This window comes from Zonotrichia leucophrys, chromosome Z (assembly GCF_028769735.1).
Source record: "Zonotrichia leucophrys gambelii isolate GWCS_2022_RI chromosome Z, RI_Zleu_2.0, whole genome shotgun sequence".
Lineage (NCBI taxonomy): Eukaryota > Metazoa > Chordata > Aves > Passeriformes > Passerellidae > Zonotrichia > Zonotrichia leucophrys.
The window spans coordinates 73,287,143-73,312,460 of NC_088200.1; the positions used below are offsets into that span (position 1 = coordinate 73,287,143).

Consider the following 25,318-nt stretch of genomic DNA (forward strand, 5'->3'; position numbering starts at 1 on the left):
GGACACAATTTCCTGGAGAGCTTCCTATTTTCCCCCCTCCCCCTCCCCCAGATCCCCCCCAAAAAACAAAAAAAACAAACGAAGACACATGCATTTCTAAAACTAGGTTTCAGTCAAGTACTTTCTACTTTTTGGAAAGAAACTTTTTTTTTTCAGTTTTTTTTTTCTTTTCTCATTTTTCTCTTTTTTTGTTGGTTTTTTTTTTTTTGTTTTTTCTGAAATAATTTTAATTCTTTTTTTTTTCTTTTTTTTCTCCTCTTTTTTTTTTGTTCACAATCGGAACATACCGTGGGCACCAGATCCTGTGTTGGCCGCTCAGGCAAAATCCCCAAATTTGAGTTTAAATAGGCTTTCTACCCAGGGGGTAGTTGCAGGATCAGCCACTTAAGGTATGAAGGTTCCTATCCATTCTACACTGCTCCCCTCATGCTAAAAAGCTAAGGAGGAGGGGAAAAAAAACTCAGCAACTCCATCCACTGAATCGAGTTAAAAGTAGTTCTCCAGGCTCAATGTCGTGTATAACCAACTCACCTCCGCTTGCAAAAAGATGCGTTAACAGACACCCCTCCCTCCCACCACACCAAAAAAACAACCAAAAAAAACCAAAACAAAACAGAAATACAAACAAAAAAAAAAGAGAAACAACCAAAAACCCACGCACAAACCACAGACGGAATTAAAAAAAAAAAAAAAAGAGAAAAAAAAAAGGCAGCCAATCTCAACAAAAATTTACAGTTGTGAGACTGATAGATGTTAATATGACAAGCAACAGAACGGTTATGAGGACCCATGTGTTTGGCCCATGAGCTGCATAGCTGTGCTGTAAGTTTGGTTCTTTAGTTTTTTTTATTTTTAAAGTTAAAACTTCTTTGTTATCTCCATTATGTTTAAAATTAACGAGGACAACAACGACGACGACAGCGACAACAAAAAAAGGTTCTATTCACAAGATCTAGTCTCCTTTCCCTGTCCCCCACTCAAAAAGAAATACTCATTTTTACATGAGAAACTTAATTGTGCTGTATTTGTAACACCTCAGGCTGATAGAAAACAAAACGTGTGGCAAACAAAACCGCACAATCAGTCACATGAAATCTACCAAATACTAAAATTATAACTGAATACTAACAAACAGCTTACCTGGAATAAAGGATGACAATTCACAAACAGTTATCTAGGAATTAAAGTATCTCTCTCTTTTTTTTGTTTTTTTTTTTTACTAAAATAATTAAAAAAATCACAGTATTTTAAGAAATAAAACCCACACTGGGATTTTAAGCACAATTTGTTTTTCCTTTCTTTAAAACTTTTTTTTTTCTTCCTCCATTCACCACCTTGCCCAGCAGTCTCTCTACATTTAACCACAACAACAACAGGTAGTACTGACAAATGCAGAGATCTCCCTTGGTTAATTCTGAGGTACTAGGAAACAGGTGACTGTTTTAAGCAAAGCAGTTTCTGTTTTGTTTTTTTAAATTTTTTTCTGTTTTCCATTTTTTTTTTGTTTTGTTTTCCCTGTGGTGGTTTTTTAATTTTCCTTTTTTTTTTTCCTTTTTTTTTTTTTTAAATTTTCTTTTCTAAAGCAATTGCTTTCAGTCTGGAAAAGCGTTATGTATTAAAACTAGAAAAACGCACACAAACTTGTGCGTCCAAAAGTTGTCCCCCTACCACTTCTTCCACGCTCACGACGCTTCCACTCATAAAACAATCGAAGTCTCCACTGCAAAGCACGATGTGAAATGTAGGAAAAACACGGGGAGTTTTGCTTCATTAGTCCAAAGATGAGCGTAAACTTCCCATCGTCATATCCGGGAGGAAAACAAAGATGCAGTGATGTAATGGAGCCACTTATTCCATCACTTAAATAACTTTAATATACACACACTCACACAGGTACCAGTGCTTTGAAAATAGATCATTCAGTCCTAAAAGCAGCTTTATTTCTTCCTTCTGCCCGCCCTGCCCCGCCCCGCCCACTCATCACTGTTCAAGTACTGTCGATTAGAACCACACCAAACTCGCTGTTTTTCTTATTCGCTTTTGGCCTCCGGGGTGTCGAGGAGAGGTTGGTCAGCAGCCACCATGCTGACAGCTGTTTCCCCAGTGTGGGAGTAGTCCAGCACCATGGCCTCGATGCTTTCCTTCTCCTCTGGCAGCGTGCTGGCCGTGTCCTCCATGTCCTCCTTGGGCTGGCTGTCCTCGCTGCTCCTGAGCTTGCTCTCGTTCAGCGCCCTGCAGGAAACAGAACAGTCAGGGCACACAGCAAAGCCAGCCCGTGCCTGTCACAGGAGGGACAGCACCAGATCACTCTCCAAGAAGGCAGCCACGCCACTGGCTCCAAAGGAAAGGAGGAGGAGGAGGAGTGGAGCTGCTGGTGGGACATTCTAGCCCTGAAATAGAATCTTTGTCTGTTCTGTGCTGGGACAGATTTGGAGTCAGAAGGAAGACCTCAAACTGTGACACCTGAAGTTTATTCCCATCTCCCAGGTTCCTTGTAAACAAGACTTAGCAGGCACCTAGCAAAGGCACAGAAAAAGAGTATTTTTCCCAATGAGTTACTGAAATCCAATAAAATTTTTCACAGGTTGCAGTATTTCCAGTACTTATGCTCAGACTTACATTCTCTTAAGGGTAAGAGAAGTTATTGTTTCTCATTCCAACACAGTTAACCCACAATATTGTATTCAGATCCTTCCCACATGTCAGCAGGCTTGAATGAAATCTACTCTTTGAACAAACTCTGGCTAGAAAAGAGATCTCTGCTACCAGTGAGATCTACATCAAAAGAAGGAAACAGATTGCTCCAGAGATTCCTATCTGCTATGTGTATCATCCCATAGTGTGCAAACTGCCCTAGAGAGGAAAGTTTTTTTTTTTTAAATCAACAGCACACTTAGGGAGAAAGTTAATCCTGACCAAGAGGCATTCACCTAGGGACAATCTTAAGTTTTAGAATCACAGTTAAACCCTACAGTTTACAGCCACCCTGGGCAGCAGAGTTAAAAAGGACGCAGAGACATTCCATGACTATCCAACAACAAATCTGGTCTTCCCAGAAATATGTTGGCATTTACAGCAGTTTTTTGGAGGGCAGGGATGGGGTGGGGTAACATAGAGAGATCTACTGGCACCTCTGGCTGCTTGGGAAGGGAACAGAAAGCAACTCACATGCCATGCCTCAGCACATGCCGCTCCCACTCGGAGCCCTCGGTGAAGGATCGGCCGCAGAACTCACAGGGGAAGCGTTTCTCTGGAGCACTGCTGTCAGGAAACATCATGGGATCTGGGAAAAAGACAGCACAGCCCATGAGCTCAGAAATGCCAGGGCAAGAAGGGAATTGCCACCACAGTGATCCTGCTCTGGTCCTCTCTGCTGCACCTCTCACTCCAGAGAAGCAAAAGGACTTTCTTGTCAAATAACCGGGAAAATGGAGCTGCTGAAAAGAAAAGTGACACTGCAAGTGACAAATCCCATCCTAGGTCTTAAAGCATCTCTGCAAGTAAGGTTAACAAGTTACTAGACCCTGCTCCTCTATTTCATCAAATGAAGAGACTGTGGATTTTAAATTCTGAATCAAAAACTGCAAAGCTTAGGAAAGCAAAATCAAAAATCCCCACTCGAGTCCATCTATAATTCTGGAACCGGTAGTACAAATTTCAGGGAACACATGGATTTGGTACATTTAACATGTGATTCTTGTAATAGATCACAAAGCCTCATGGATTAGCTGTTGCTGCATCTTAACTGCATAGGTGTTTCATGCTCATCCTAATCTTTCACACAAAGTGCTTGGGGCCTCATCTGCAGAAGTGTCAAGCACCTTGTAATATGAGTGAAGTCACTGGCAGCTCAGGGAATGACATTCCAGAAAGCCAAGCTCCATGTGAACACAGCCTGCTCTGACAAAAGATGAAACATTTTCTCACAAATTAAGAAGATCACCGCACAAGCCATTGAAAATAATTGCATGAACTATCTCACTTGATTCTTTTGCTGGAAATGAGACAGCACCATCTGCTCAGAGCATTAATTCCTTAGCAGGGATTATCTTAAGCAAGAAATCAACAGAATGTCTTTCTGACTCCTCCTGAACTACATAATAAAAGAAAAGGGATTTTGCTTAATTTTGGTTCTGATCTCTGCTCACTTGATTTCTTCACTCTCAGACTTAACTCTGGTTCAGGATCAGCCTGTGAACTCAAAATTGCTCACACATCCCCTATTACCCACACCTAAGTCCTGCAAATGCATTTTTGTGACACACTTCTCACTAGTTAACCTTTACTTCAGTTTTATATGGAATGGTTCTTGACACAATTTTCTGACCTCTTCCCATAAAAGGAAAAAAATCGACTTGCATTTCTTATTGTTGGGGGCTCATTTATTATATGGTTAAATACCATAAAGCTGCTCTATTGGGGAGCAGCAGAATGCAAGCAGCAAATGCCATCAGCTCAGTTTACATCTGGATTTTCAACACCTTGAGCATGGCACAAATGTATAAACTGCAACACACAGACTAGTCATGACACAGGGATAAATATTTTTGGTGGGTAACAGTTTTGGAAGCAAATGCTGCTGATGTTCTACATTAGAGTATAGCTATGGATGGGGCTTGGAGCAACCCAGGATGGTGGAAGGAGACCCTGAGCATAGCAGGGGTGGGACTGGATGCTCTTTCAAGGGCTCTTCCAGCCCAAGCAAGTCCATAATTTATACCTGCAAAATCCCCATTAAGTTTAGCAAGTGTTACTGTGGTAAATCCACCACCCCTTCAGACAACACCATTTGTTCATCCTACTCCCCAGTAACTTTTGCCTTTAGGGATGTGAATTTGGGCTGCTTCTCTGGAGGATTATCAGAAGCTGCTCTTCTTTGGGTCCTGCAGAGGGGAAGCAACACATTGCACACACACCTGACCTCTCTGTGGTTTTGCTGTCACTCATGGACACTTAATTTTTGCCCATTATGGAAAAACACCTCTCGATCTGCTGAGACCAAGACATAAAGGTCAGTAACAGCCTCTCTGCGGCACAGTTCTACCTGGAAAAGCTGTTCTTGGCATGGTCTTTTATTCTCCTTTTATTCTATATCTTTACCACCCCTTCCTTTCCCATCCAAGAGTGCTGCCCAGCTCTGCCTGCCCACATGGAGAATGGCCTTTGCTTGGTCCAGCAGCCCATCTGAAGGAGCCACAATTTCTTATTTGCACCTTCAGTACTACACAGAGCAGCTCGAGTCAAAGTGGTGAATCCAGGGAAGCAGAAATTCTGATTCTCCCAAGGTCACAGACCTCAGACAGACTCTTGGAGCACTCTCAGCAAATGCCACTTCCTGCTAACACCACAAACCTGGAATTGCCAGATGCACCCCAGCAGCACCCAGGATTGCACAGTGTGAAGTGGTTTGGAAGCTGTGACAGCATCAGCCACTGCGACAGGCTCTGTTTGAAACCACAGGTCTGGCTCTCTGCTCCCAGGGCAAACCATTTCTGGGTCAGAAGGATCTTCTGAAAATGCCTAGGGAGATGCCAGCATGCATCCTTCAGTTCCTGTCTCACTGCGACATTTTTCAAAAATCTTGCACCTTAAGTAATTCACACAATTTACCTAGAAAAATGCAATCAACACAACTGGATCTTTTCTAATATCCTTGTTGTAGTAGGCATAAGTATTTTTTGCATTTTCTACCTATTTTACTATAATCTATCACAAATGGTTAAGAGGTTGAAAAGGACAAAAAAAAACCTTCAAAAAACAATGGTGGAACATCAACCCTACAGGCCAGAGAAGAAAGAAATGCTGCAAAGCAAACCTGAAAACACACCTGATTTTTTTAGGCTGGTCATCCAAACAAGCATGCAGAAATCATTTTAGCCAGCCACAGATTAAAGAAAACAGAAACAGAGGTGAAAATAAAAAAAAGTACAGCATCATCAAAATGCTGCCTTGCTTAACTCTGAAACATGAGGACAGCACATCTATTAACCCTGCACATGTAATACTCCAGCATGGAAGGTGATGGTCTTTATACTTCCAGGGTGTAACACAAAGCCAATTTAAACAATGAACTTCACCTTGGGCTGCCGCCCCTGCACATGTGGCACACGCACAGGGATTTGTGAGGCTTGGCAGAGAGCACTTTCTTCTCCTTGGTGCCTCCAAGGTGACCTCAGCACCTGTGCCTGTGTGTAATGCTCAGGTAATCCTCACAAGGACAGCTTGACTCCTCACCCCCTGCTAGCTGTGGGGCCACACAGGACATTAATCAGCCTGCTGCATCTGCAGCTGAAGTGAGCTGGTGCTTTAGTCAAATCATGGCACAACCACTGCTCCAGCCACAGAGCAGGGCTGGAACGATCCCTGAGGAATGCTGAACTCTGAGGTGCATGTGTGGAACTGGCATCCCTCCTCTGATTTTTCTACCTTCTAAGACTTTGAGCAGGGCATTTTTTCTCTAAAACATAAATGGTTTCTTATTCAATTGGCTTGCATTCTCATTCAAGTTAAAAGCCACCACTAACTGCTCCTGAAGCACTGCTGACAAGCACAAACTGAATTCATGCTGCAGGGACACAAAATAAAATCCAAGAGGCTGAGGTCTTGCTGTTGTAAGGTAGGAAGCATGAACTTAACCCCCCTAGTTCCATAAAATACCTGTGAATCCAGAAATGGGAATTTTTCAATGCCTGAAAACATGAATACATGTACAGAGATGCCTTTTTTTTTTTTTTTTTTCTTTTTGTGAAAAGCTCTTAAGTGAGTTTGAAAGCTGAAACATCAGGACGAAAATGTTTACTGAACGTGGTGGTGTAGCTTTAGCTGAAGTACACAGAACTTGGCTAAGTGGAGCTGTCAGCATCAAGAATTGGGTGGCCTGTCCTTCAAACCATGAGGGGACTGAAGGATTAAAAGGTTGTTGCATTATATGATGCACCAGAACAAAACACAGTTCCACCTGATATTGGAATAACTTGCCTTTCATGGGAGAAGGTTGTTGGAAAGGAAACCCTTCATTTAACTATCAAAGAACTTTCATCCCCCACTTGGGCAACGCCAAGTGAAAGCTGGAAACTGGTTACCAAAACCAGAAAATCTGACAGGCCACTAAAATACATTTACATAGTTTTCCAAGCACTTATAGATGGTATCTGAGCAAGCAGATTAGCCACAGATGCTATCCCATAGTATGTATTCTCTCTGAACTGACAAAAAATTTGAATGGAGGATTAGAAACACCAGATTCGCACAGGAGCTGTGTCTTCAGGAAATTCAGTAAGATTCTGTTAGTATTTCTGCAGAATATGTGCTGTCCACTCAACAGCTGACCTGGCATGGTTGGACTGGTGAGGGAGGTTGCAGTGCCCAAAAAAATCCAACAAAACCCCCCCCAACACATCAAAGAGCTGCACTGACCTCTCTCTTGAGGCTTGGGGCTTAACTCTTCTTCTTTTTCCTCTTCATCACTGCTAGAGCTCTCTGTTTTCCCTTTCATTTGCTCCAACTGGTCCAAGTTAACCCGTCCAACCAGCTCAAAATTACGACTCACCTTTGAAAGAAACACTTCTGTTAGCACTCAGCACAATCACCAACCAGCCAGAAAAGTGGCCACAAATGCAGAATAAAACAAGGTACACCCCAAAGCCTGCTCAGATCGAGGTGACATGCAGCCCCCAAAATCAAATTAACACTAATTTATTTTCAGGGGCAGAGATTCTTCCATTGCTGTTTATTCTGCATTTCTCGTTTCTGTTTTTTTTTTTAATTAATGAGATTGGGTAAAACCCCTTCATTTCTTCATCCAAGAGATGTAAAACATCGAGTCATATCCTCATTTTTATGGCATTATTCAACTGCTGTGATCAAACACTGCTACCACACATCCACACTGAAGGGGAACTCTCTGTGACGGGTTCATTCAGCTTTATTCATGAAAGGATGGTTCTTTTTTTTTCCACTGAGCACATGGCTGCTGTGTGGCACATACACTCTCACTCATTAATAACAGATTAATTTTCATTACGCCCGGGCTGCGAAGTGCTTTGCAAACTGATACAGCAGCCTATAATGGGAACACTTCACCCAGCAGTCAAATTCAGCTAACCCTGGGGTGAAATGCACCCAGCTACTTAACAGCTCACAGCAGCAGTATGAAAGGAGCAGCTCAGGGCACGAGAGTCAGGAACTGCTCCACATCCAAGAGGAGCAGCAGCCCAGATTTACAGCGGAGGCGGAGAGCGTGGAGCGTGACCAGGACACCGAGGCTAATACTTGCTGCATGACAAGCGCCCCCTGAGCTCATTGATCACTGCTGGGGAGGGTTTTGGATTCATCTCTCACGCAGAGAGACAGCCCTCCAGCAGCAGCAGCAGCAGCAGCAGCACAGGCACTGAGCCAGGCGGGCAGAGGGGATGGAGAGGGAGCAGCGAGCATCCTGCAAGGGGCTGAATGAAATAGCAACACCCACTGGCTGCTCTTTGCCCCTCTGTGGGAAAGGAAATGAGAATGAGCCCAAGGAGGATGTGGAGCAGGCTGCAGGGCATAGCCAAACAGCAAAGGATCCTGAATGTGGAGGTGTGAGGATTCCTAGTACTGGATTACAGACGGCTGTGATCAGGTTCTTGAACTTAACACATCACCCACAGAGGTTTAAACAAACAAACAATGCAAGGCACTTGATTCGACTCAGCTCATGTGAAGGAAACTCTTTTTAAGGTGCACTGTACAACCTGGGTAGTATCTGAGCCTAGAACTAAAGACACAAATTGCAGAGGGATAATTTACCTCCCAAAAAGGGGGAAATGATACCTTAAACTACCAGCACCACCACTGCAGGTCCAGATCAGAAGGGAGAGCTAAGTTAAGGGAATAACAATCCCAGACTGATGCACTGTGTCAAAAAACCCGAAGGAATAGTTGATCCTGGACACAGCAGGCACCAGGAGATGTGGAACTCCTTCTGTACCATTTGAATCACACAAGACTCTCCAGAAGTAATAAAGGTCACAGAGGAGCCTAGCATGCCAACATAAATTAACAAAGTTTGGTTGTATAAGATGGCCAAATATTTTTTGAGCATGAAAACGGTTGTTTTTTGGTTTGTTTTTTTTTTTTTTTCTCCCGGGATTCTGCTGCTAATACCTTCCATATATATTTGGGTTTAAGGAAAAGTCATTCAGTCAATGAAGCTTTTAGTGAGGACCTTTAGTGGGCAGCTAAACTCCAGGAGGGGAAGGCACATAGCTGCCTCCCCTGGAAACTTGCCAAGGAAGCACTCCAGGAAATATCCCAAAACACATCTCAGTTCTAGAACTTAAACATTTCTCAGCTACAGAAATTCAAAGCTAGCAGTCTGTGGAGAGCCTTTAATGACTTCTCAAAGACGGGACCTGATATGCTCTCAGGTAATCCACAAAAACTCCAAAGCAGCCTTAGCTGAGGACCTGGTTAGCCTTGCTGTTTATCTTTCCCTTGTTAAAGGTAAAAGGGGATGTATAGACCTCTTTGTTATTAAAATATGCGTGGCATGTCATGCTGCTGAAGTTACCAGAGCAATGCTGTGTTTGGAATCTCCTGCCTTTCACAGGGGCTGAATCACACTGCCCTGGTATTGTTCCACAACTCTTTCCCCACCCCCCTTTAGATAAACCCAGCACACACAAGGGCCTTCTCCAGATAATCACACTCTGCATGCAGCAGCAGTTTGCCAATTCTGATCAATCTGAACAGAAACAACAACAACAAAAAAGATAAATAGAAAAATGAGAAAGGAGGGCGCAACATGGGATTAGCTTTCATATTTGGGGAGGAAGAAGAAAAAATAACCCAAAGGGAAGCACAACATGGGATTAGCTTTCAGATCTGGGGAGGGATTAAAAAAAAATAACCCCTGTGTCACGACATGCAAATAAACCAATTCATTATTTGCAAAGACTAGATTGCCACAAATTAAAGCCAATTGGGTCCTACCTTGTGCTCATCTCGAAGGTGAGCGTCCAGCTCCTCTGTGTGTTTGGTCTCATAGTAGCAGAGTTGGCATTTGTAGGGTTTCAGTTCATTGTGCTTCTCTATGTGCTGCTGCAAGCTCTCGTCACTGGAGCAGGTGAAGGTACACTTGTCGCAGCGGAAAACGACTCCCTGCAGGTACTTGGACAGCTTGGAACGGCACACCTCGATGGGAACCACCCTCTCCTCTGTGGGGACAGCACAGCACTCACTCAGCAACACCAGGAAAACCATCCTGCCCCTCTTAACCCCCCAAAGCCACAACTGCAGGTGTCCTCTGTGACTGGGGGGTGAAGAGGATGAGTATGAAAGGTTTTGGGCCAAGCGAGACTCCATCTATGAGTCAGAGGAGCAGAGCCTAGGAACACAAAACCCAGCCATAAATCAGCCCAGACCAAAAGTTTGTTTTTGTTCAGTACTTGACAGCAGCTGGGAGCTGCTTCTATAAAAGCAATAAACAGAGGAGCTGCAGGGTGTGCTTCCCCAAGCATCACACACTGCTGGCTCTGCACAAATTGGAGCTGGCGTCCTCACCACCACACCCAAACCTGCCCTCTGGGGATTGAGAAGGTGAGCAAGGCAGCACTTCTCCCTGGAAAAAGGCTGTGCAACTTCAGCCAGCAGCAGAACTTCCTGATTTTCCCAAAGCCCAGGCTCTGCACGCATGATGTACTGAAATGCCCTTGCTGAGTTTTTAAACTCTGCACTGCCTCTAACAAAGCAGTGATGTTTAACAGAGCAGCAATTAATTTCAGTCATTTGACACAGCCAGAATCTGATGCGCCTCAACACTCATCCACTGTGGTTCCCTCCACGCTGTGCACACCAGAGAAACCCCAAATCTCACCCTTCAGCTGAGGGTCACCAGCAGATCCTCATTAAGGCTTTTGTTACCCAAACTGGCATTTTGAACTGGAACACTCAAAACTTAGCACTGCTCCTCCTTATGCACTGCATACTAAAGGAGGGTTTTTTGATCCTCCCCATCCAGGCTCATCCCCAAGGACAGGAGAAAAAAAAAAAAAAAAAAGAGGCCTGAATCTCTTATGGTAGACATGAAGGCTGAAGGAATGTGAGACGTGGCAGTGCACACATGGATCTGAGCCAAAGGGCCCTTTCTTCTAGTGAGGAGGGTAAAATTACATCCAAAGACAACTACAGAAACACACACTCCCTTTACAGCAAGACCTTTCTTTTTCTGCAGCTCAACAAAATATTCCATCCTGCCTAGCTTCTCCCTGAGCACAAAACTTATCTCCTGACTTCCTCTTTTTGAAGTTTTCCCCAAGGCTATGCCTTAACCCCAAAAAAAACCCAAAAAAACAAACACCCAAAGACTTAGGATTCTTTTCTACACCAACAGCAGCTTCTCTAACTACAAGGAAACCAAACAGTGGCCATTCAGGGTGGAAACAGGGGAGGGGAGAGAGAATAGGGTTTAAGACACAGCAGAATTCAAAGCTGTGCTGCTGAGATCACCAGAGAAACTTTTTACAAGGTTGTTGCAGCTGCGTGCTTTTGGGCTCTCAGAAATCAGTGACCCAGCTGGTTTCAGAAGTGAAAAAGCCAAGGGAAGTTTTCAAAAACAGAAATACTGATTAAAATATTTTAACATTCACCTTTCCTCTAACAGCTGGCACGGATTAAAAAGGCTAAAACATGCCATGGTATAAAACTTTAAATCTACCAGCCTGAAGTAAAGCAGCATTCTCTTATTCATGTGAACAAAACCTATTACCTCACAACCACACACACAGAGCCCCCAAATCAAAGGCAACACAGTAAGAGAAGGGCAAAACAGACACAAATATCAACTCTAGATTGGAAGATTTCAATTTCAGGGAATGATTTATAATTTTTACATGATGTGTTCATGTCAGTGAGCTTCCTCCAAGCTACGATTTTGGAACTTGCAGGGCTAGCTGGACCTGGAATGTTACATTTTTTAAGGTGATGCTCTCACCTCCAGCTTGCCCCTGCAAAGCTCTGTTTATTTAATTACTCATTTAGAATGCACTTATCAGGTCTGGACAACCAACAAAATTGCAGCAAACCATAAACCCCACACAAAAATTGAAGAGGTAGCTTCTTTTCCCCCCATGAGACTTCTTCAAAGTTCCCATCTGTGTCTAATCAAAGACTACTGCAGAAACCTCACAAAAAGACGTCCCAACTTGTGGAACACTTTTGCAAGAGCGGTAATTAAAAATTTAACAACAAAATAAACACCTAACAAAAGCATCATCTTGGTTCAAGAAATCCAATCCTTCCACTAGGCTGGGATATTCAGGCTAATTGTACCAGGGAATGAACTGAAAGGACATTAATGACTAACTATTCTCAGTACTGTAACTCAAAGCAGACATACATTTTTTGGCTCAAGGCTAAGGATTCTATTAGTCCTTAGTTGTAAGGAGAGATCTTTGTTCAGCAGCACATCAAAGCATATATAACTCAATTCCTTCCCTCAAAGGTAAACAAAAAAAATAAAAAAGCAGTCCTACTATCCAGACACAGACCAATTACTTGGTCATCCTGGGTATTGAAAATACACATTTTTGCCTGGAAATCCAAACTGCACCCACAGAACCAGTAATATTTGGATTCCAGTAGTCAAAAGCAAGCACTGCATAAGGATTCTGCATGCATCTGTGAGGTTGTATGTACAATGGAAAAATGCCAAAAAAAAAGCATGTACAAGGAACCAGGATCTGTAGCAAGGAAGCCTTTGGGAAGGTGGGTAAATTTCAAAATTTACCTTAAAGGTCATTAAAGGTATTTAAACATATGGGTGGTATTCTCTTATATGGAAGAAGAAAATCACTAGGTTCTTTAAAGGAAGGATAAGGAAGAGAAATACCCAATGATTTAAAAGTATAGCCAACAGTGAACTCGGTACGTTGGATTCAGCCCTGAAAAAACACCAATATACTTCAAAATGCATGAGGGGAATGCTGCCGGAAAGGATAACATGAGGAGAAAAGGTGGTCAGGCACTGGCAGGGGCTGCCCAGGGAGGTTTGGGGTCCCCATCCCTGGAGGTGTCCCAGGAGCACCTGGAGGTGGCACCCAGAGCTCTGGGCTGGGCACAAGGTGGGGACTGGCCACAGGCTGGGCTCAATGGTCTCAGAGCTCTTTTCCAACCCGATTCTGTGACACACTAATTGTGCTGTGCAGCATAAATTAAAGGCTAACATGCTGCTACATCAGGAATTCCCTGTCTCCCCTTGCCTGTAATAAAGACCAGGGAGAACTAGAGAGCCAAACTTCTCCTCAGTGACCTGCAGCACCTTCTGTACCCACAGGAGGGAGGCTGAACTGCCCTGGCACTGCTCAGGGGCACGTGGGGCATGAGAGAAGCTCCTGGAACCTCTCCTTCTTCATGGAAAGCAAATTCCTTGCCTTATATATTTTTTTTTCTCACTAGGCATTCAAGCTTCTAGCTGATACTGCTTTCACCCTGTGAAATTCAGCCTCTGTAGCCACTCATTAGGAGGCAAATATATTCTCCATTTCAAGCACATGCTGCTTCACCAAGGATTAGGGGTGCAGCAACTTGGAAGTAATGTAAGAGTCATGCATCTGTAAACATGCCTTTTGCACAAAAGGAACATTAACTGTGAGTGGATCGAATCCTTCACTCCTGATTTTACATACTGCACCACTCCACCTACCTCAAAACTAATTTTCTTGGGCTGCAGCTCAGGGTTATGCCCTTGCTTTGCCAATGCAATGGCCATAAAACAGGAAAGCTATCTCAGACTACATTGACTACCCCTCAGTCTCTTTTCCAGTGCACATTAAATCTTGTCAAAACCATCTGCTTCAGCTGCCACACAATTAAGCACAACAGTAGAGGGCTGCTTTTTAGCTGGATGTGTGCACAAGAAATCACTCTAAGTATGAACTCTGGATGCGTGATGTCAAAGAAAACCCTTTTGTGGCCTCTTGAGACTCTTCATCAGCTATAATCCCATTTGCATTAAAACTTCCTTTACTCTGTTTTTTCCTCCCCCCAGCACTGTGGTGTGTAGATCATTACGTCCTTTTGGCATAAGGTTTCTTTCAGCAGCAAAAACTCTTTGAGGTTGGTTTGTGCAACTGAAGGAAGTCCTACAGAAGAAAAGATTCACAGTTTCACTCACCCAGGAGGTGACAACCTCCTTTCAACTGGTCAGAAACAGCTCTGCACAAGCAGTAGAGCTGCTTAATGAAGTGCTCTTCCACTTCTGCAACTGGACATTCCCAACATCCAACCTATGCGTGATGGAAAATACCCTAAACCCATCCAGTTCCCTCTGTTTTAAAGGCCTGGCATTGTCTGCTGGAGCCCTGGCATGGCCACAAAATGGAGAAAACCAGGCAAAATCTGACACAGCAACATGTTCAAGGGCAGGAAGTAAAAGCTAAAGCATCGGCCAAACCCTTGCAACCAAATATGTCAGCTTTGTAATGTGCTTTCGGGTCATTTCCCCAGATGTTCCCTCACAGAAGCCCTGCTACACCTGCCAGATTTCTTTCTAGCCCTGCTAGAAAGAAATCTGAATTCTGCCAAGCTCACTGAGCTGGTACAAGAAGGACTTCAAGCTATCAGCACTGAGAAGTGGTATACTACATGGAATTACGACAGCGCTTGTCACACCAGAATCTCCTCCAGGAAAAAGATGGCATGCAAAACCTGTGTTTGCTCACCAGCAGTACCCCACTGTGAATCTCTGCCCAACCTGCACGCAGGCAGAGTGCCATCCCAACACATGGGTTTGGGTTTCGGCAGCCAACAGACCATCCACAAGCATCAAGTGTGATAGCTGTGGGCAGGAATCCCAGCCCAAAGAGCCCAAACTGCTGTCTCTTCTGAGCCACCAAGCCCACAGTTAATAGAATATAGAAATCCCTACTCCCACTTTTAGCAGGCTGAAAAAAAAAAGTATTTAAAAATGGAGAGGTGTAGACAGAGAAGGAGCCTTACAGTAAAGTGAAAAATGAGATTATTATTTTGTCCCTACGAACACAGAGGAGAAAATACTCAAGGAATTTATCAAGAGATATTTTGAGGCCTCTAGGGTTAGCTGATAAACCCTTTGGGTGACTTTATGATAGCAAGGCCTTTAAGATAACAAGGACATGGTCAGGGCACAACTCTGGCCTAGATCAAAGTTGCAAATTAGGGCAACTCTTTCTAAACAGCTTGATGGCTTTTCACCTCCCTTGAGGAAAACCTTAAAAACTATCCCAAACCTGCCCTGTTTCAGCACTGGCAAACTTTGGATTTTACAGGAGATAAATCAGATGCATCTTACAGAAATGAAACAAAAAGACAATCAAGGGCTAGTGACTCCTTCGACGTATTTGTCCTCATGTACAGAGAGAGGAAAAATTTAATGAAACCAGACTGAAATATTGAATGAAACCAGAACCAGGGCCCTGTCCAGCACTCCCCTCACTGGACACAGACACGGACACGTATGTTTTTACCTCTGTGCAGAACTATGTGGTCGATCATGTTGCGTTTGTATTTGGTGTGGTAGAGACAGAGAGGGCAGCGAAGGTCTTTGGGTCCTTCCTCGGGGACTGCCGAATGCCCGGCCTCCACGTGCATAGTAAAAGCAGATCTGTGGGAGAGGAGGGACACAATGGCAGCAGTCAGGAGGGCAGCAGCGAGGTGCCACAGCTCTCCAGAAGGGACGTGTGGTGTAAAGAGGTGCAGGTGCCACTCAGCCCTGTCCGCGCGGCCCCGCAGAGGGGCTGCTCACGTGAGCGGCACATGAGCGGAGCAATCTGCAGGCCCCTGCCCTCAAAGCAGCAAACACTCCTGGTCACAAGATATTCTGCTGCATGGGCTGCTCCATGCAGTCACACTGCTATAGTCAAGATAGCAAAAGAATTCCTTTCATGCTCACTGTCTGTCTTCAGGCTGAAATGTTCAGTGCGTTTTCTCCAGTGAAGGTTGAATTTTCAGCAAGTTGAACAAAATCCATCAGCTGTTCCGGACTTGCAGAGGGGAGGAAAACTTATTTCAGGCAGAAAACATCCTTAACCATCTTGATCTAACCAGCTACACAGTTTAGATTGTGGGTATCAAAGGGATTTCTGTTCACAGCAAGTTTGGGACTGAGTTGTTTAACTTTCAAAGCATCAGCTGTAATGATCTGAAAACCCAAGACTTAGAATATTGTACTTATTAGTGTGGAAGAATGAATGAATACTTCACAGTACTTCTGAACCAGAAATTTCATGCTGGCATTACACTGGCTGCATACTTAGAAGTTGCAAGAGATACGCATAACAGAAGAAATTCACTGTACATCCATTTAACCACAAGCCCAACTACTGAAATCAAGAGCTGTTTCTAGACTTGGGGTACTTGGTTATTTTTCACTAATACAGTGAAAAATAATTTATTTAGTATTTCACTAATACAGTGAAAAATAATTATAGTGGTAAAAAAATTATCACTAATACAGTGATAAATGTTGCAAAAGCTAAGGGGCTTGACACATTGAACTAGAGTAAAAAGTGGCTTTGGACCCAATATCACTGAATTCTGCAGGTAAATTTCTGCCAACTTTGGTCACTGCTCTCATGCTTTTACGTTTTTAGGATGGCTTGAAGAGGGGACTGGCATGTTTTTGGGGGGCTTTTTTGCCTCTTCCCTTTTTTAAGACAGAAAATACACTGCTGTGAATGTGTTTAAATGCTGCCTGATTTATTTCAAGGTGAAAGAAAATGGCATTTGAAAGACACACACTGGACCTGTAAATTTCTGGTAGTATTTAGGAGAGCAATCAGGATACTAAACATAAGCAGGAAATTTTAACATGGGTAGAGCAAAGATGAAGCAACAAAGGGAAGACTCAGTGGATTCTCTCAGGTTTGTGCTCAACATTTTCTTCAACAGAACTCCTTCCCTTGATCCAGTCCTACCGTTTACTGTCACTCTTAACAAGTTCAAGACCTCAAATGTCAGCTCAGGGTGTTATGCTCAAGGGCCCAGCACATCAGGAGGAAATTATGAACTGCACAGGTGCCTTCTTCTCTTTTCTTACAGAAGAGCAGCTAAAAACACACACACAAACAAACACACAAGGCACCAAGCCTTTAAATTTAAATAACTGGATTTTCTGAAATGTCTCTGTATGCTATCAGATGTACTAGAGAATAGCATCTTTCTATCATTTAAGCTAGAAAGACTTGGGGGGAAAAATAAAATTACATGAGAAGGGTTTCTTCAGTAAGGTGAAATAAATTCCCCTGTCACTGCTGGACACTTGATTGTCCCACGTTTCGTGCTGGCTGCATGTGGAAATTACATTATTTCTGCAGAGAAAATTTTCACACTTAAGGACAAAGGGATTATGATATGATAGTTTTTGATTCTCAGAAAAATCTCAGAGAAGTAAGGAGGGGTGCAGCAGACTGCAACACTAGATTTTCAGAGGGCAGACTCTGGCATGGTTAAAAGATTGGTTGAGAGAGTCCTATGGGAGGGCAACCTGGAGGACAAAGGAATCCAGGAACATCTGATGTTCTCCAAGGAGAAAATGCTAAAGGTGCAAGAGCAGACTGACTCCATGTGCCAAAAGATGAGACTGGCATGGCTGGACAGAGGGATGTGTCTGGAACTCAGGGAAAAATCAAGAGTTTATGAGTTTTGCAAGAAGGATTGGGCCAGGCGGACAACGGGGATGTTGTGAACCTGTCGGCCTCAAGTTGCACCAGAGGAGATTTGGATTGGATGTAAGGAAAAAATTCTTCTCAGGAAGGGTTGTCAGGCACGGGAACAGGCAGCCCAAAGAAGTGGCTGAGTCACCACCCCTGAAGGGATTTAGAAGATGTGCAGATGTGTCACTGAGATTTAACACTGGGCTTGGCAGTGCTGGGTTAATGGTTAACTCCATGATCTGAAGGGTCTTTCCCATCCTAAACAATTCCATGATTCTGAAACCCTCTGCAACTGTGCTGCTGTCTGCAGCAGATGGTCCCGGCTGTTGCAGGAGACGAGAAAATGGATTACATGGATGCTGCTGTGATCTGGCATGGCACTTCCTACGCTCCTCTCCCTGGTCAGCAGTGCCCATGCTCCTGTTGGCCATCAAAGACCTCAGAAGTCTTTTCAAGCGCTGAAAAACAAAACCCTCACCAGTTCAGTTCATCTGTTCAGCAGAGTACTTACTTAAAGCCTGTGTAAAAGGAACAATCTTTGCACTTGAAGAGCTTCTTCCCTCCATGCTTGTCGCGGTAGTGGCGCCGGATGCTCTGAATGTACCCCGAGGAGAACTCGCAAAATTCACAGTTAAGGATGGCTTCCGCTTTTTCCACTCCTGCAGCACTCCCAGAAAGTGGGATTGGGCTGATGTTGTTGTTGTTCCTGGCCAAAGCTGCGGACTGGTAGTGGTTCAACTGCTGCTGAACATCGGGAGGCTCCGAGTATGAAGAGTCTGCAGGGAAACAGAGCGGAGTTGTTATTCCAGGTGGATCAACAAATCTAAAAAAGGTTTGATGATGCCTGCTCCAGAACCCACTGGCTTTTGGAGGGGGTTGACCAAGCTGTTGGTTATGAAACTAATCCTGCTTTCTGAAGGGATTAAGAGGTGCAGCACTTCTTAATCTAATTTAATGTGTATTCTACAATTTATAAGGTGAGAAATAGAAATGACGCTTTTTTAGATCTGATTCGGGGAGAAAATGAATGACACATTTAAATTAAAGTAGTCTAAAAAAGAAGCCTGATTTTAAGACACTTAATTTTTGAAGGTAAAGCCCTTTAATCATACTGCCAAATGTTTTATGTGTTTGGCACATAAAATCAGAGCAGATCCTCTCAAATATCTTATGCCAGTTCACACAAGGTGAAGATCTGGAACAGGGTACATGTAAATAATCTATCTATGTGGGGAAAAAAAAGAAGAAAAAAATGTAATCCATTTTCTATCTTATGCCAGTTCACACAAGGTGAAGATCTGGAACAGGGTACAAGTAAATAATCTATCTATATGGAAAAAAAAAAAGAAGAAAAAAAAGAAGAAAAATAAATGGATACTTTTCCTTGCTCATGCTGATGATGTTAGAAATTAAACCATCATTGGAAAATAAAGATGCTTAATCATACATTCCAGTAAAGCAAACTTTCAAACTCCTGCTTTGCCATACTGAGAAAAGAGATCTCCAAAGACACATCCCTTCTACAAGCCAGCAGAACTCTGCCACACCATTTTAATGGCATGTGGAGGAAACAGAGATGTCTCAGTAGTGAAACTGAAAGCTGTAACATGTTGGTTGGATACCCCCAAAAAGGAGTGTGGGGGGAGGGAGGGTGGTGTTGAACCTTTCCCAACACACTGCTTGAATGTGGAGGTTAGGAATTCATCTGCTTTGTTCTACATAACCCACAGCTGCCCATGAATGGCACAAATCAAAGCAGATGAATAAAGCACAGATGAATTTCAGCGCAATTTTCCTGAATAGAAGACAAAGGGCTCTTTTCCTAAGCTTTCTAGAAGAGGGAAGAAAAGCCAGGGGAGGGGGGAGGTGGGAGGGAAGTCAGGACACAAACTGTACCAGCCACCTCCTGCTTTGATGTGCTCTTCATTTTCCAAGGCTGAATTCCCCAAGGCCAGATATATAAGAATTCCCTCACAGACACACATTTGTGGGAACTTAACACCATCCAATCCAACCAATTAGTATGGGGAAACAAAAGGCAAACAGGCCTATACAACACTGAGTGTGGGGACTTCCCCACCTGTCTTCGAAAGAGCAAAATGCTTGCTTTCCTTTCCCACTACCACAGGGAGGGGGTTACACATGCCCAAGAAACGAGTAACAAATAATGACAATTAAAAAAACCAAACCAGACCATGAAACAAAACAGACACAGCAGGTAAATGTCTCCAGGCTCCCCTGGCTTCACCACCAGGCGTACACAGCAAAGAGGAAGGCAGAGACATGAAAGATTCTGGTAAAATGAATGAAACCTGGGTTTGTTTTTCTTATCCGAGCCCCATCAGCTGAGTGAGGCTGAATTACAAGGCTGCATTTATCATCCCTTGCTTCCACCACTTCCACAGCACGTTTGTTCACCAGGAGGGCTCACAGCGAGCTCCACCTGTTTAAATGTCACGGCTTTCCTTCCCCCTGTGCTGGAAGCAGGCTCCCCACATCCTTTACTTTGGCACAGGGCAGCCCTGAGGAGCTGCACACCCTCTGCAGAAGCCTCTCTTCCCTCAAAGGCAGCAACTGTGAGCTCACCCCTCCTCTGGAACAGGACCTTGAGGGCTCAGATGGGATTTGCTGACTCACTTCTCTGGGCTACCAGGTTCAGCGATTCTAAAAGCTCAAAAACACTGTTAGACAGATCTCCTGGCAAGGGCAAGGCAGCCTAAAAAGAAAGTTCATACCATTTGAAACAGGGTTTGGGTTTTTTTTTTTTTTTGTTTGTTTCTTTTCTCTCTTTTTTTTCTTTTTAATGTGTTCTAGTCAAACTAATCTTAGGGTATTGAAGTCTACTTTGTGGCTCACTTGTTCCCCTCCTCAGGAAGAAAAAGATCAAAAATTTCCACCACATCACCAATGTTCCTGGCCACAGTCCCAGAGATATCCATGGCTAAGAAAGCTACAGGTCTAAAAAACCCATTCTTTCCAGGAGAAGGAAGTTTTGCTGTTGTCTGCAAGATCTACTGTGCTTCAGATGTTTTTACTCCCCCTATCATCTGGTGTCTATTATTCCAGCTTTCGGACTTTCCATCGGTTATTTACACAGCCCTGTGCAATCTGGTATGTGAAAACTGCAGAAGCAGGCAGTTCCATGTCAATTCCCCACACACAAAACCAAAAAAAAAAAAAAACCAAAAATAAAAGGCACATCAAGTAGTAGCTTTTTCCCTGTCATCATCAATAGCCAGAAGAGAATTCTACCTTTCACACAGGCCACTCCACGATTTTTAGTATGTTGCTTCATTACACTTGAAAGAGTCATGACATTTAAAGGAATTTTAAAAAGCCATCTGAAGAGCTTTTCCAGCGAGTTGTACCCTTGAACAATGGCAGCATGCAGGACCTGGTGTACTCCTTGCCTTTTCCCATGCCAAATTCCCTCATTACACTTGCTGCAGCGCAGGATTCAGCACTTCCCGAAGGAAAACACTCAGGATTAACACATGTGCACAGGGCTTCTGATGGTGTCTGAGGACCAGCTTGCCAGACAGCTCCCCTGGCACGAAGGGGCAGCCCAGCTCCAGCAGGAACACCCTGGGCAGAGCCCAAAGCTGACTGAAGGCACAGGAAGAAGTTTTCCTCTGGGTTTCAGCGAGCCCCACCTTCACTGTGCCCACTCCAAAACCAGCAGCAGCTGACCACAGCCTGCCTCCGAAGATGCATTCTGGCACACAGAATGCAAACTGCCAGCAAATGAGAAACAGTGGATGGAGGTGAGCTTTGGGATTTTTTTTTTTAATTTATTTTTTTAAAGGCAGTGTCTTAGAGAAGGGCCAGAGGGTGCACAGCCACAGTCACAGAGTGCTGCTTCAAAAACTGAATTTTTCTTTGCTCTGTTCCTGCTGGAAGGGTGGGCTGATGTTCCCGACACCTTTTGGAGGTGCTGCCCCAACAAAGCAGTTTTTCCTCCAGGAGCAGAGCTTTTCCTCCAGAACTGACCCAAAAACTGAGTCATGGATGTACACAATGCAAGTTCCACCTCCTCTTTTTCCTGCATCCCAAGCACAAAGGGCTGGGTGCGCTCTGATAAAGTGTTAACAGCCTTGGCCTAGAGCAGGAAGAGGGTTTAGCTATGCCTGTCTGAAAAAAGTAAAAAAAAAAAAAGCCCTAAAAGCCTACAAAATCAGAAATTAGAAAACATTTAAAAAACGCAAAAGGAAGATTTAAGAAAATTTGTATTAAGTACATGTAAAACACAGCAGCAGCGAATAAACATGAATGGAAGGGAAATTAAGAAAAATTAAACACCAGGAAATACCATTTACATTTTAAGGGAGAAAGGCACTTTTTTTTTTCACTCAACAGCCTTGAGGCAGCACAAGAAAATAAAGCACATTCATATATGCAATGAAAGGGAAGAAAATGGAACACTTAGCCCTGACTCATTTGAAACAATCAAACAAACAAAAAAAGCCCACACCCAAAATGCTGAGACCTTTTTAAAGACCAATTTTATTCAAAACAAATGGAAGGACTTCACTGTGCAACTCCAAAAACAAGATAACAGCACAGGACGATCTGAGATAAAATGAAGGACACTTACAGTCATGTCAAGAGGCAAAAATTAACAGTGATTGCTGCAGTTAAAAATGAAAAAAACAGTGGCAATGTGGTGAATCTCAATTTTGAGATTTTACATATGGACATACCTACAAATTACCTGCACAGGACAAATAACAAGGCCAACAAATAATGTAACCCCTGCCAGCACCTATGCATCTAAAAAGCATTATCTTTCCTTAGCACAGAACAGTATTTTTATACCCAAAATTCCAGAAGTTGAAAGGAAAGCAGGAGAAATGATTGTCCATGGGGTGATTTATCAACACAGCTGTATCTAAATTACTGCTGCATTCTGGTAAGAACACACAAGCAAGTCTCACTGTGTCCCTCCAGGGGCATTTCCAGAATGCTTAGAACACTAAAGCCCCTTGTGTGGAATGCTATCACTCCAAAAACTTCATCCAGAGTACAGTCCCAAATACTGGGACAAACGAGTCTGCCAACAACTCTGGAAGTTACCACCTCAGCCAAAAGAGCAAGTCGTGAAAATTCAGCTTGATTCCCTGCACACCCCAAGGTCACACACTGGGGAAAACATGTACAAAGAAAATACACAGTGAAAACCCACCACAGAAGCAAAATGAAAATCCAAACTTTCATTGGATCCTGTGTGGCATATAACAGGTTTGAGATACCTAAACTAAAACAAAACTTTGGGATCCCTTCCAGGAGGAAAAAAAATTCAGTTTCAGATCCCAAACTGAAAACATAAATTTACACAGAAATTCAGTGATGTTTCTGCTGTCTGTAGGTATTTTCAGAGGTATCAATGAACACAATATGCAACAGCAAAACACTTCCACAAGACTCCTAAACCCAACAACAAGAGGCCAGAAATTCACCCAGACACCTCAAAGTAAGAGCAACAGCTGAGAAACAAGAGGGAAAATGACTTTTTAGAGGGAGGAAATTAAAGCTCTGCTCCATCCTTTTAGGGTGGACAGAACCAGACATATGTAATATAAACACTTCCATGCCTGCAGAGTGATGGAATAGGGGTGGAGGGAGGAACCCTGCTCAGGAAAAGCAGCTGTTGGAGTGCACTGGAAAGTGACGCTGTTGGCTTTACAGAATTTTAATAATTTAACAGCTCAACAACCAGGACGAGACACTGGGAGATAAAAGTGAAGACACCATGCCCTCCTGGTATATTCACATAGAAACATCAACCAGTCAAAAGAGACCAGTATTTTTAAGAATAGAAATTAGGGACAGAGATGTTTGGCTCATGAGATACGGAAAAAAACCCAAAGGGAATGTGTAAATAAAAGAAAGTGCTTAGTAACACTTTGGGAGAGAAAAAAAGGAAATTAAATATTAATATAGGCCCAGGACATTCTGGATCTATGAGGAAATGTTCTAGAGAGACTAAGAGGAAAATATTTGGAGTGCTATTTAATTTTATCCGAATTCATTCATAAAAAGAAAATTTCTGCGAAGAACGACAGGAAAAAAATCCAAGGATTTCAGAAAAGCAGCAGTCTCCTCTGGATAAAAAATTTGTAAAACCAAGATGCAATTCTGCACCAAAGAACATCAACAGACAACATAAGGCAAATTGCTATTTTAAAATGCTTAAGGAATAAGCGTAAGGGTGGAATTTAGGAGATTTAGGAACACAATCCCTTCCAAAATTCAACGGGGCTCAAAACCACCAGCTGACTGAGTGGCAGGATTGCACATAGCCATGAATGGCAACAGCTTGAAAAGTGGGAAGGTGGCGAAGCAGGGTGCCACACAAAGACTGTGAAGACTGCACACATTTGTTCACTTTATGCCACGCAGCACTGACCTGGAAGGAAGAGTATGTGGGAGGGTGAAATGTTCTGGCAATAAATTAAGCTGAGGGGAGGGGAAGATAGAAGAGACTCAGACTCAGAGAGATGCAACTGAGCATTCATGAGGAAGCTCAGGGAAACAGACAGTGCAAGTCGTGTTCACTGAACGCTCAAAAACAGAGTGTGAGCCTAGTCCCCTACCTAAATTCTGATTTCTGCTTAAGAACCTTTACATTGCCAGAATGTTACGAGTGAGAGATAACAGACACAAGTTTTGTGTCCCTGCTTGCACACTCCCAAAGAAAAAAAAAACAAACAGAAATCACAAAGTAGAGAAAATAAAGCCCTGGAATAAAATCGTCATTTAAGCGATTTATACACCACTACTACCCCAAAAAAAAACCCCACAAAAAACAACAACAAGCCCAAACCAAAACAACAAAAACAACACCCAACCAAAAAAAAAAAACAAAACCCAAACAAAACAAAATCAAACTTTGTTGGTGGAATTTATTTCAGCTTTATCTCTTAAGACCACTTCTTGCATCACGACACACCAGCTTTTGTAAGGAGGATATTTCATGTATTTAAGAAGAGAGCAATAAGAAAGGCATATGAAGAATGCAATCTTGTTTATTCAGGAGAGGTGAGAGAAGCTATATCCATATTTCTCTATAACTTTGAATTTCCTCTGAATTTGTGTGCATACCACAGCTCTGACTGGGACTGAGACAGCACAGAGGCTGTGCAGCTTCTTGTGCTAATATCCAAGAAACTTCCAAGGGACATAAATTTCACCTCTTAAGACAAAAATAAAAAATAATTTTTATCATCTGAAGCACTTCCACAGAGGGACTCTCACCCTGTGGCTTGTACAAGAATTTTGGAGTTTCACAGTTGAGATCAAGAGTGCCTACAACAGTCTGTAAAAGATGATGCATTTGAAAGCAGCAGGAACTAATTAAGATCTAAGGAGAAGCAATATAATTGATGAAAAAAGTTATATCACAGTATTTCTGTAAGAAGAAAAAGATCAGTCCAGGAAATCCTCCAGGCTCCTCTGTTTAAGAGTATTCAACACCACCAGAAATTCCCATTTGCTTGAGCTTTCCAGGCAGGCACCACCCTGCTGTGCTGGTGCTGTGATTTGGGAGGGTCAGTTCAGTGCTCAGGAAATGCTTCACCTTAACTTCCAGTTATCCCTTGTTCTCATCTCTTCTCCCCACAACAATATTTATTTCCTGCCCTCAAATCAATCTA

At 43.2% G+C, this 25,318-nt stretch overlaps 1 protein-coding gene across 5 annotated transcripts in view; it reads right to left on the bottom strand.

Annotated features, from left to right (window-relative positions):
• Positions 1 to 613: 613 nt before the first annotated feature.
• Positions 614 to 25,318, bottom strand: part of ZNF462 (zinc finger protein 462) — an 89,107-nt gene continuing 64,402 nt past the window's right edge. For 3 of the 5 annotated variants that reach the window (XM_064735382.1, XM_064735381.1, XM_064735384.1), the window contains exons 8-13: positions 18,178 to 18,442; positions 15,480 to 15,616; positions 9,970 to 10,193; positions 7,417 to 7,549; positions 3,169 to 3,283; positions 615 to 2,232 (exon numbers count right to left, since the gene is read on the bottom strand). In XM_064735382.1, the coding sequence (XP_064591452.1) occupies positions 2,031 to 2,232; positions 3,169 to 3,283; positions 7,417 to 7,549; positions 9,970 to 10,193; positions 15,480 to 15,616; positions 18,178 to 18,442 (1,076 nt within the window). In that variant the 3' untranslated portion in view covers positions 615 to 2,030. Of the gene's footprint in view, positions 2,233 to 3,168; positions 3,284 to 7,416; positions 7,550 to 9,969; positions 10,194 to 15,479; positions 15,617 to 18,177; positions 18,443 to 25,318 lie in introns of all 5 variants that reach the window. The other 2 variants (XM_064735386.1, XM_064735385.1) reach the window with 2 other exon arrangements.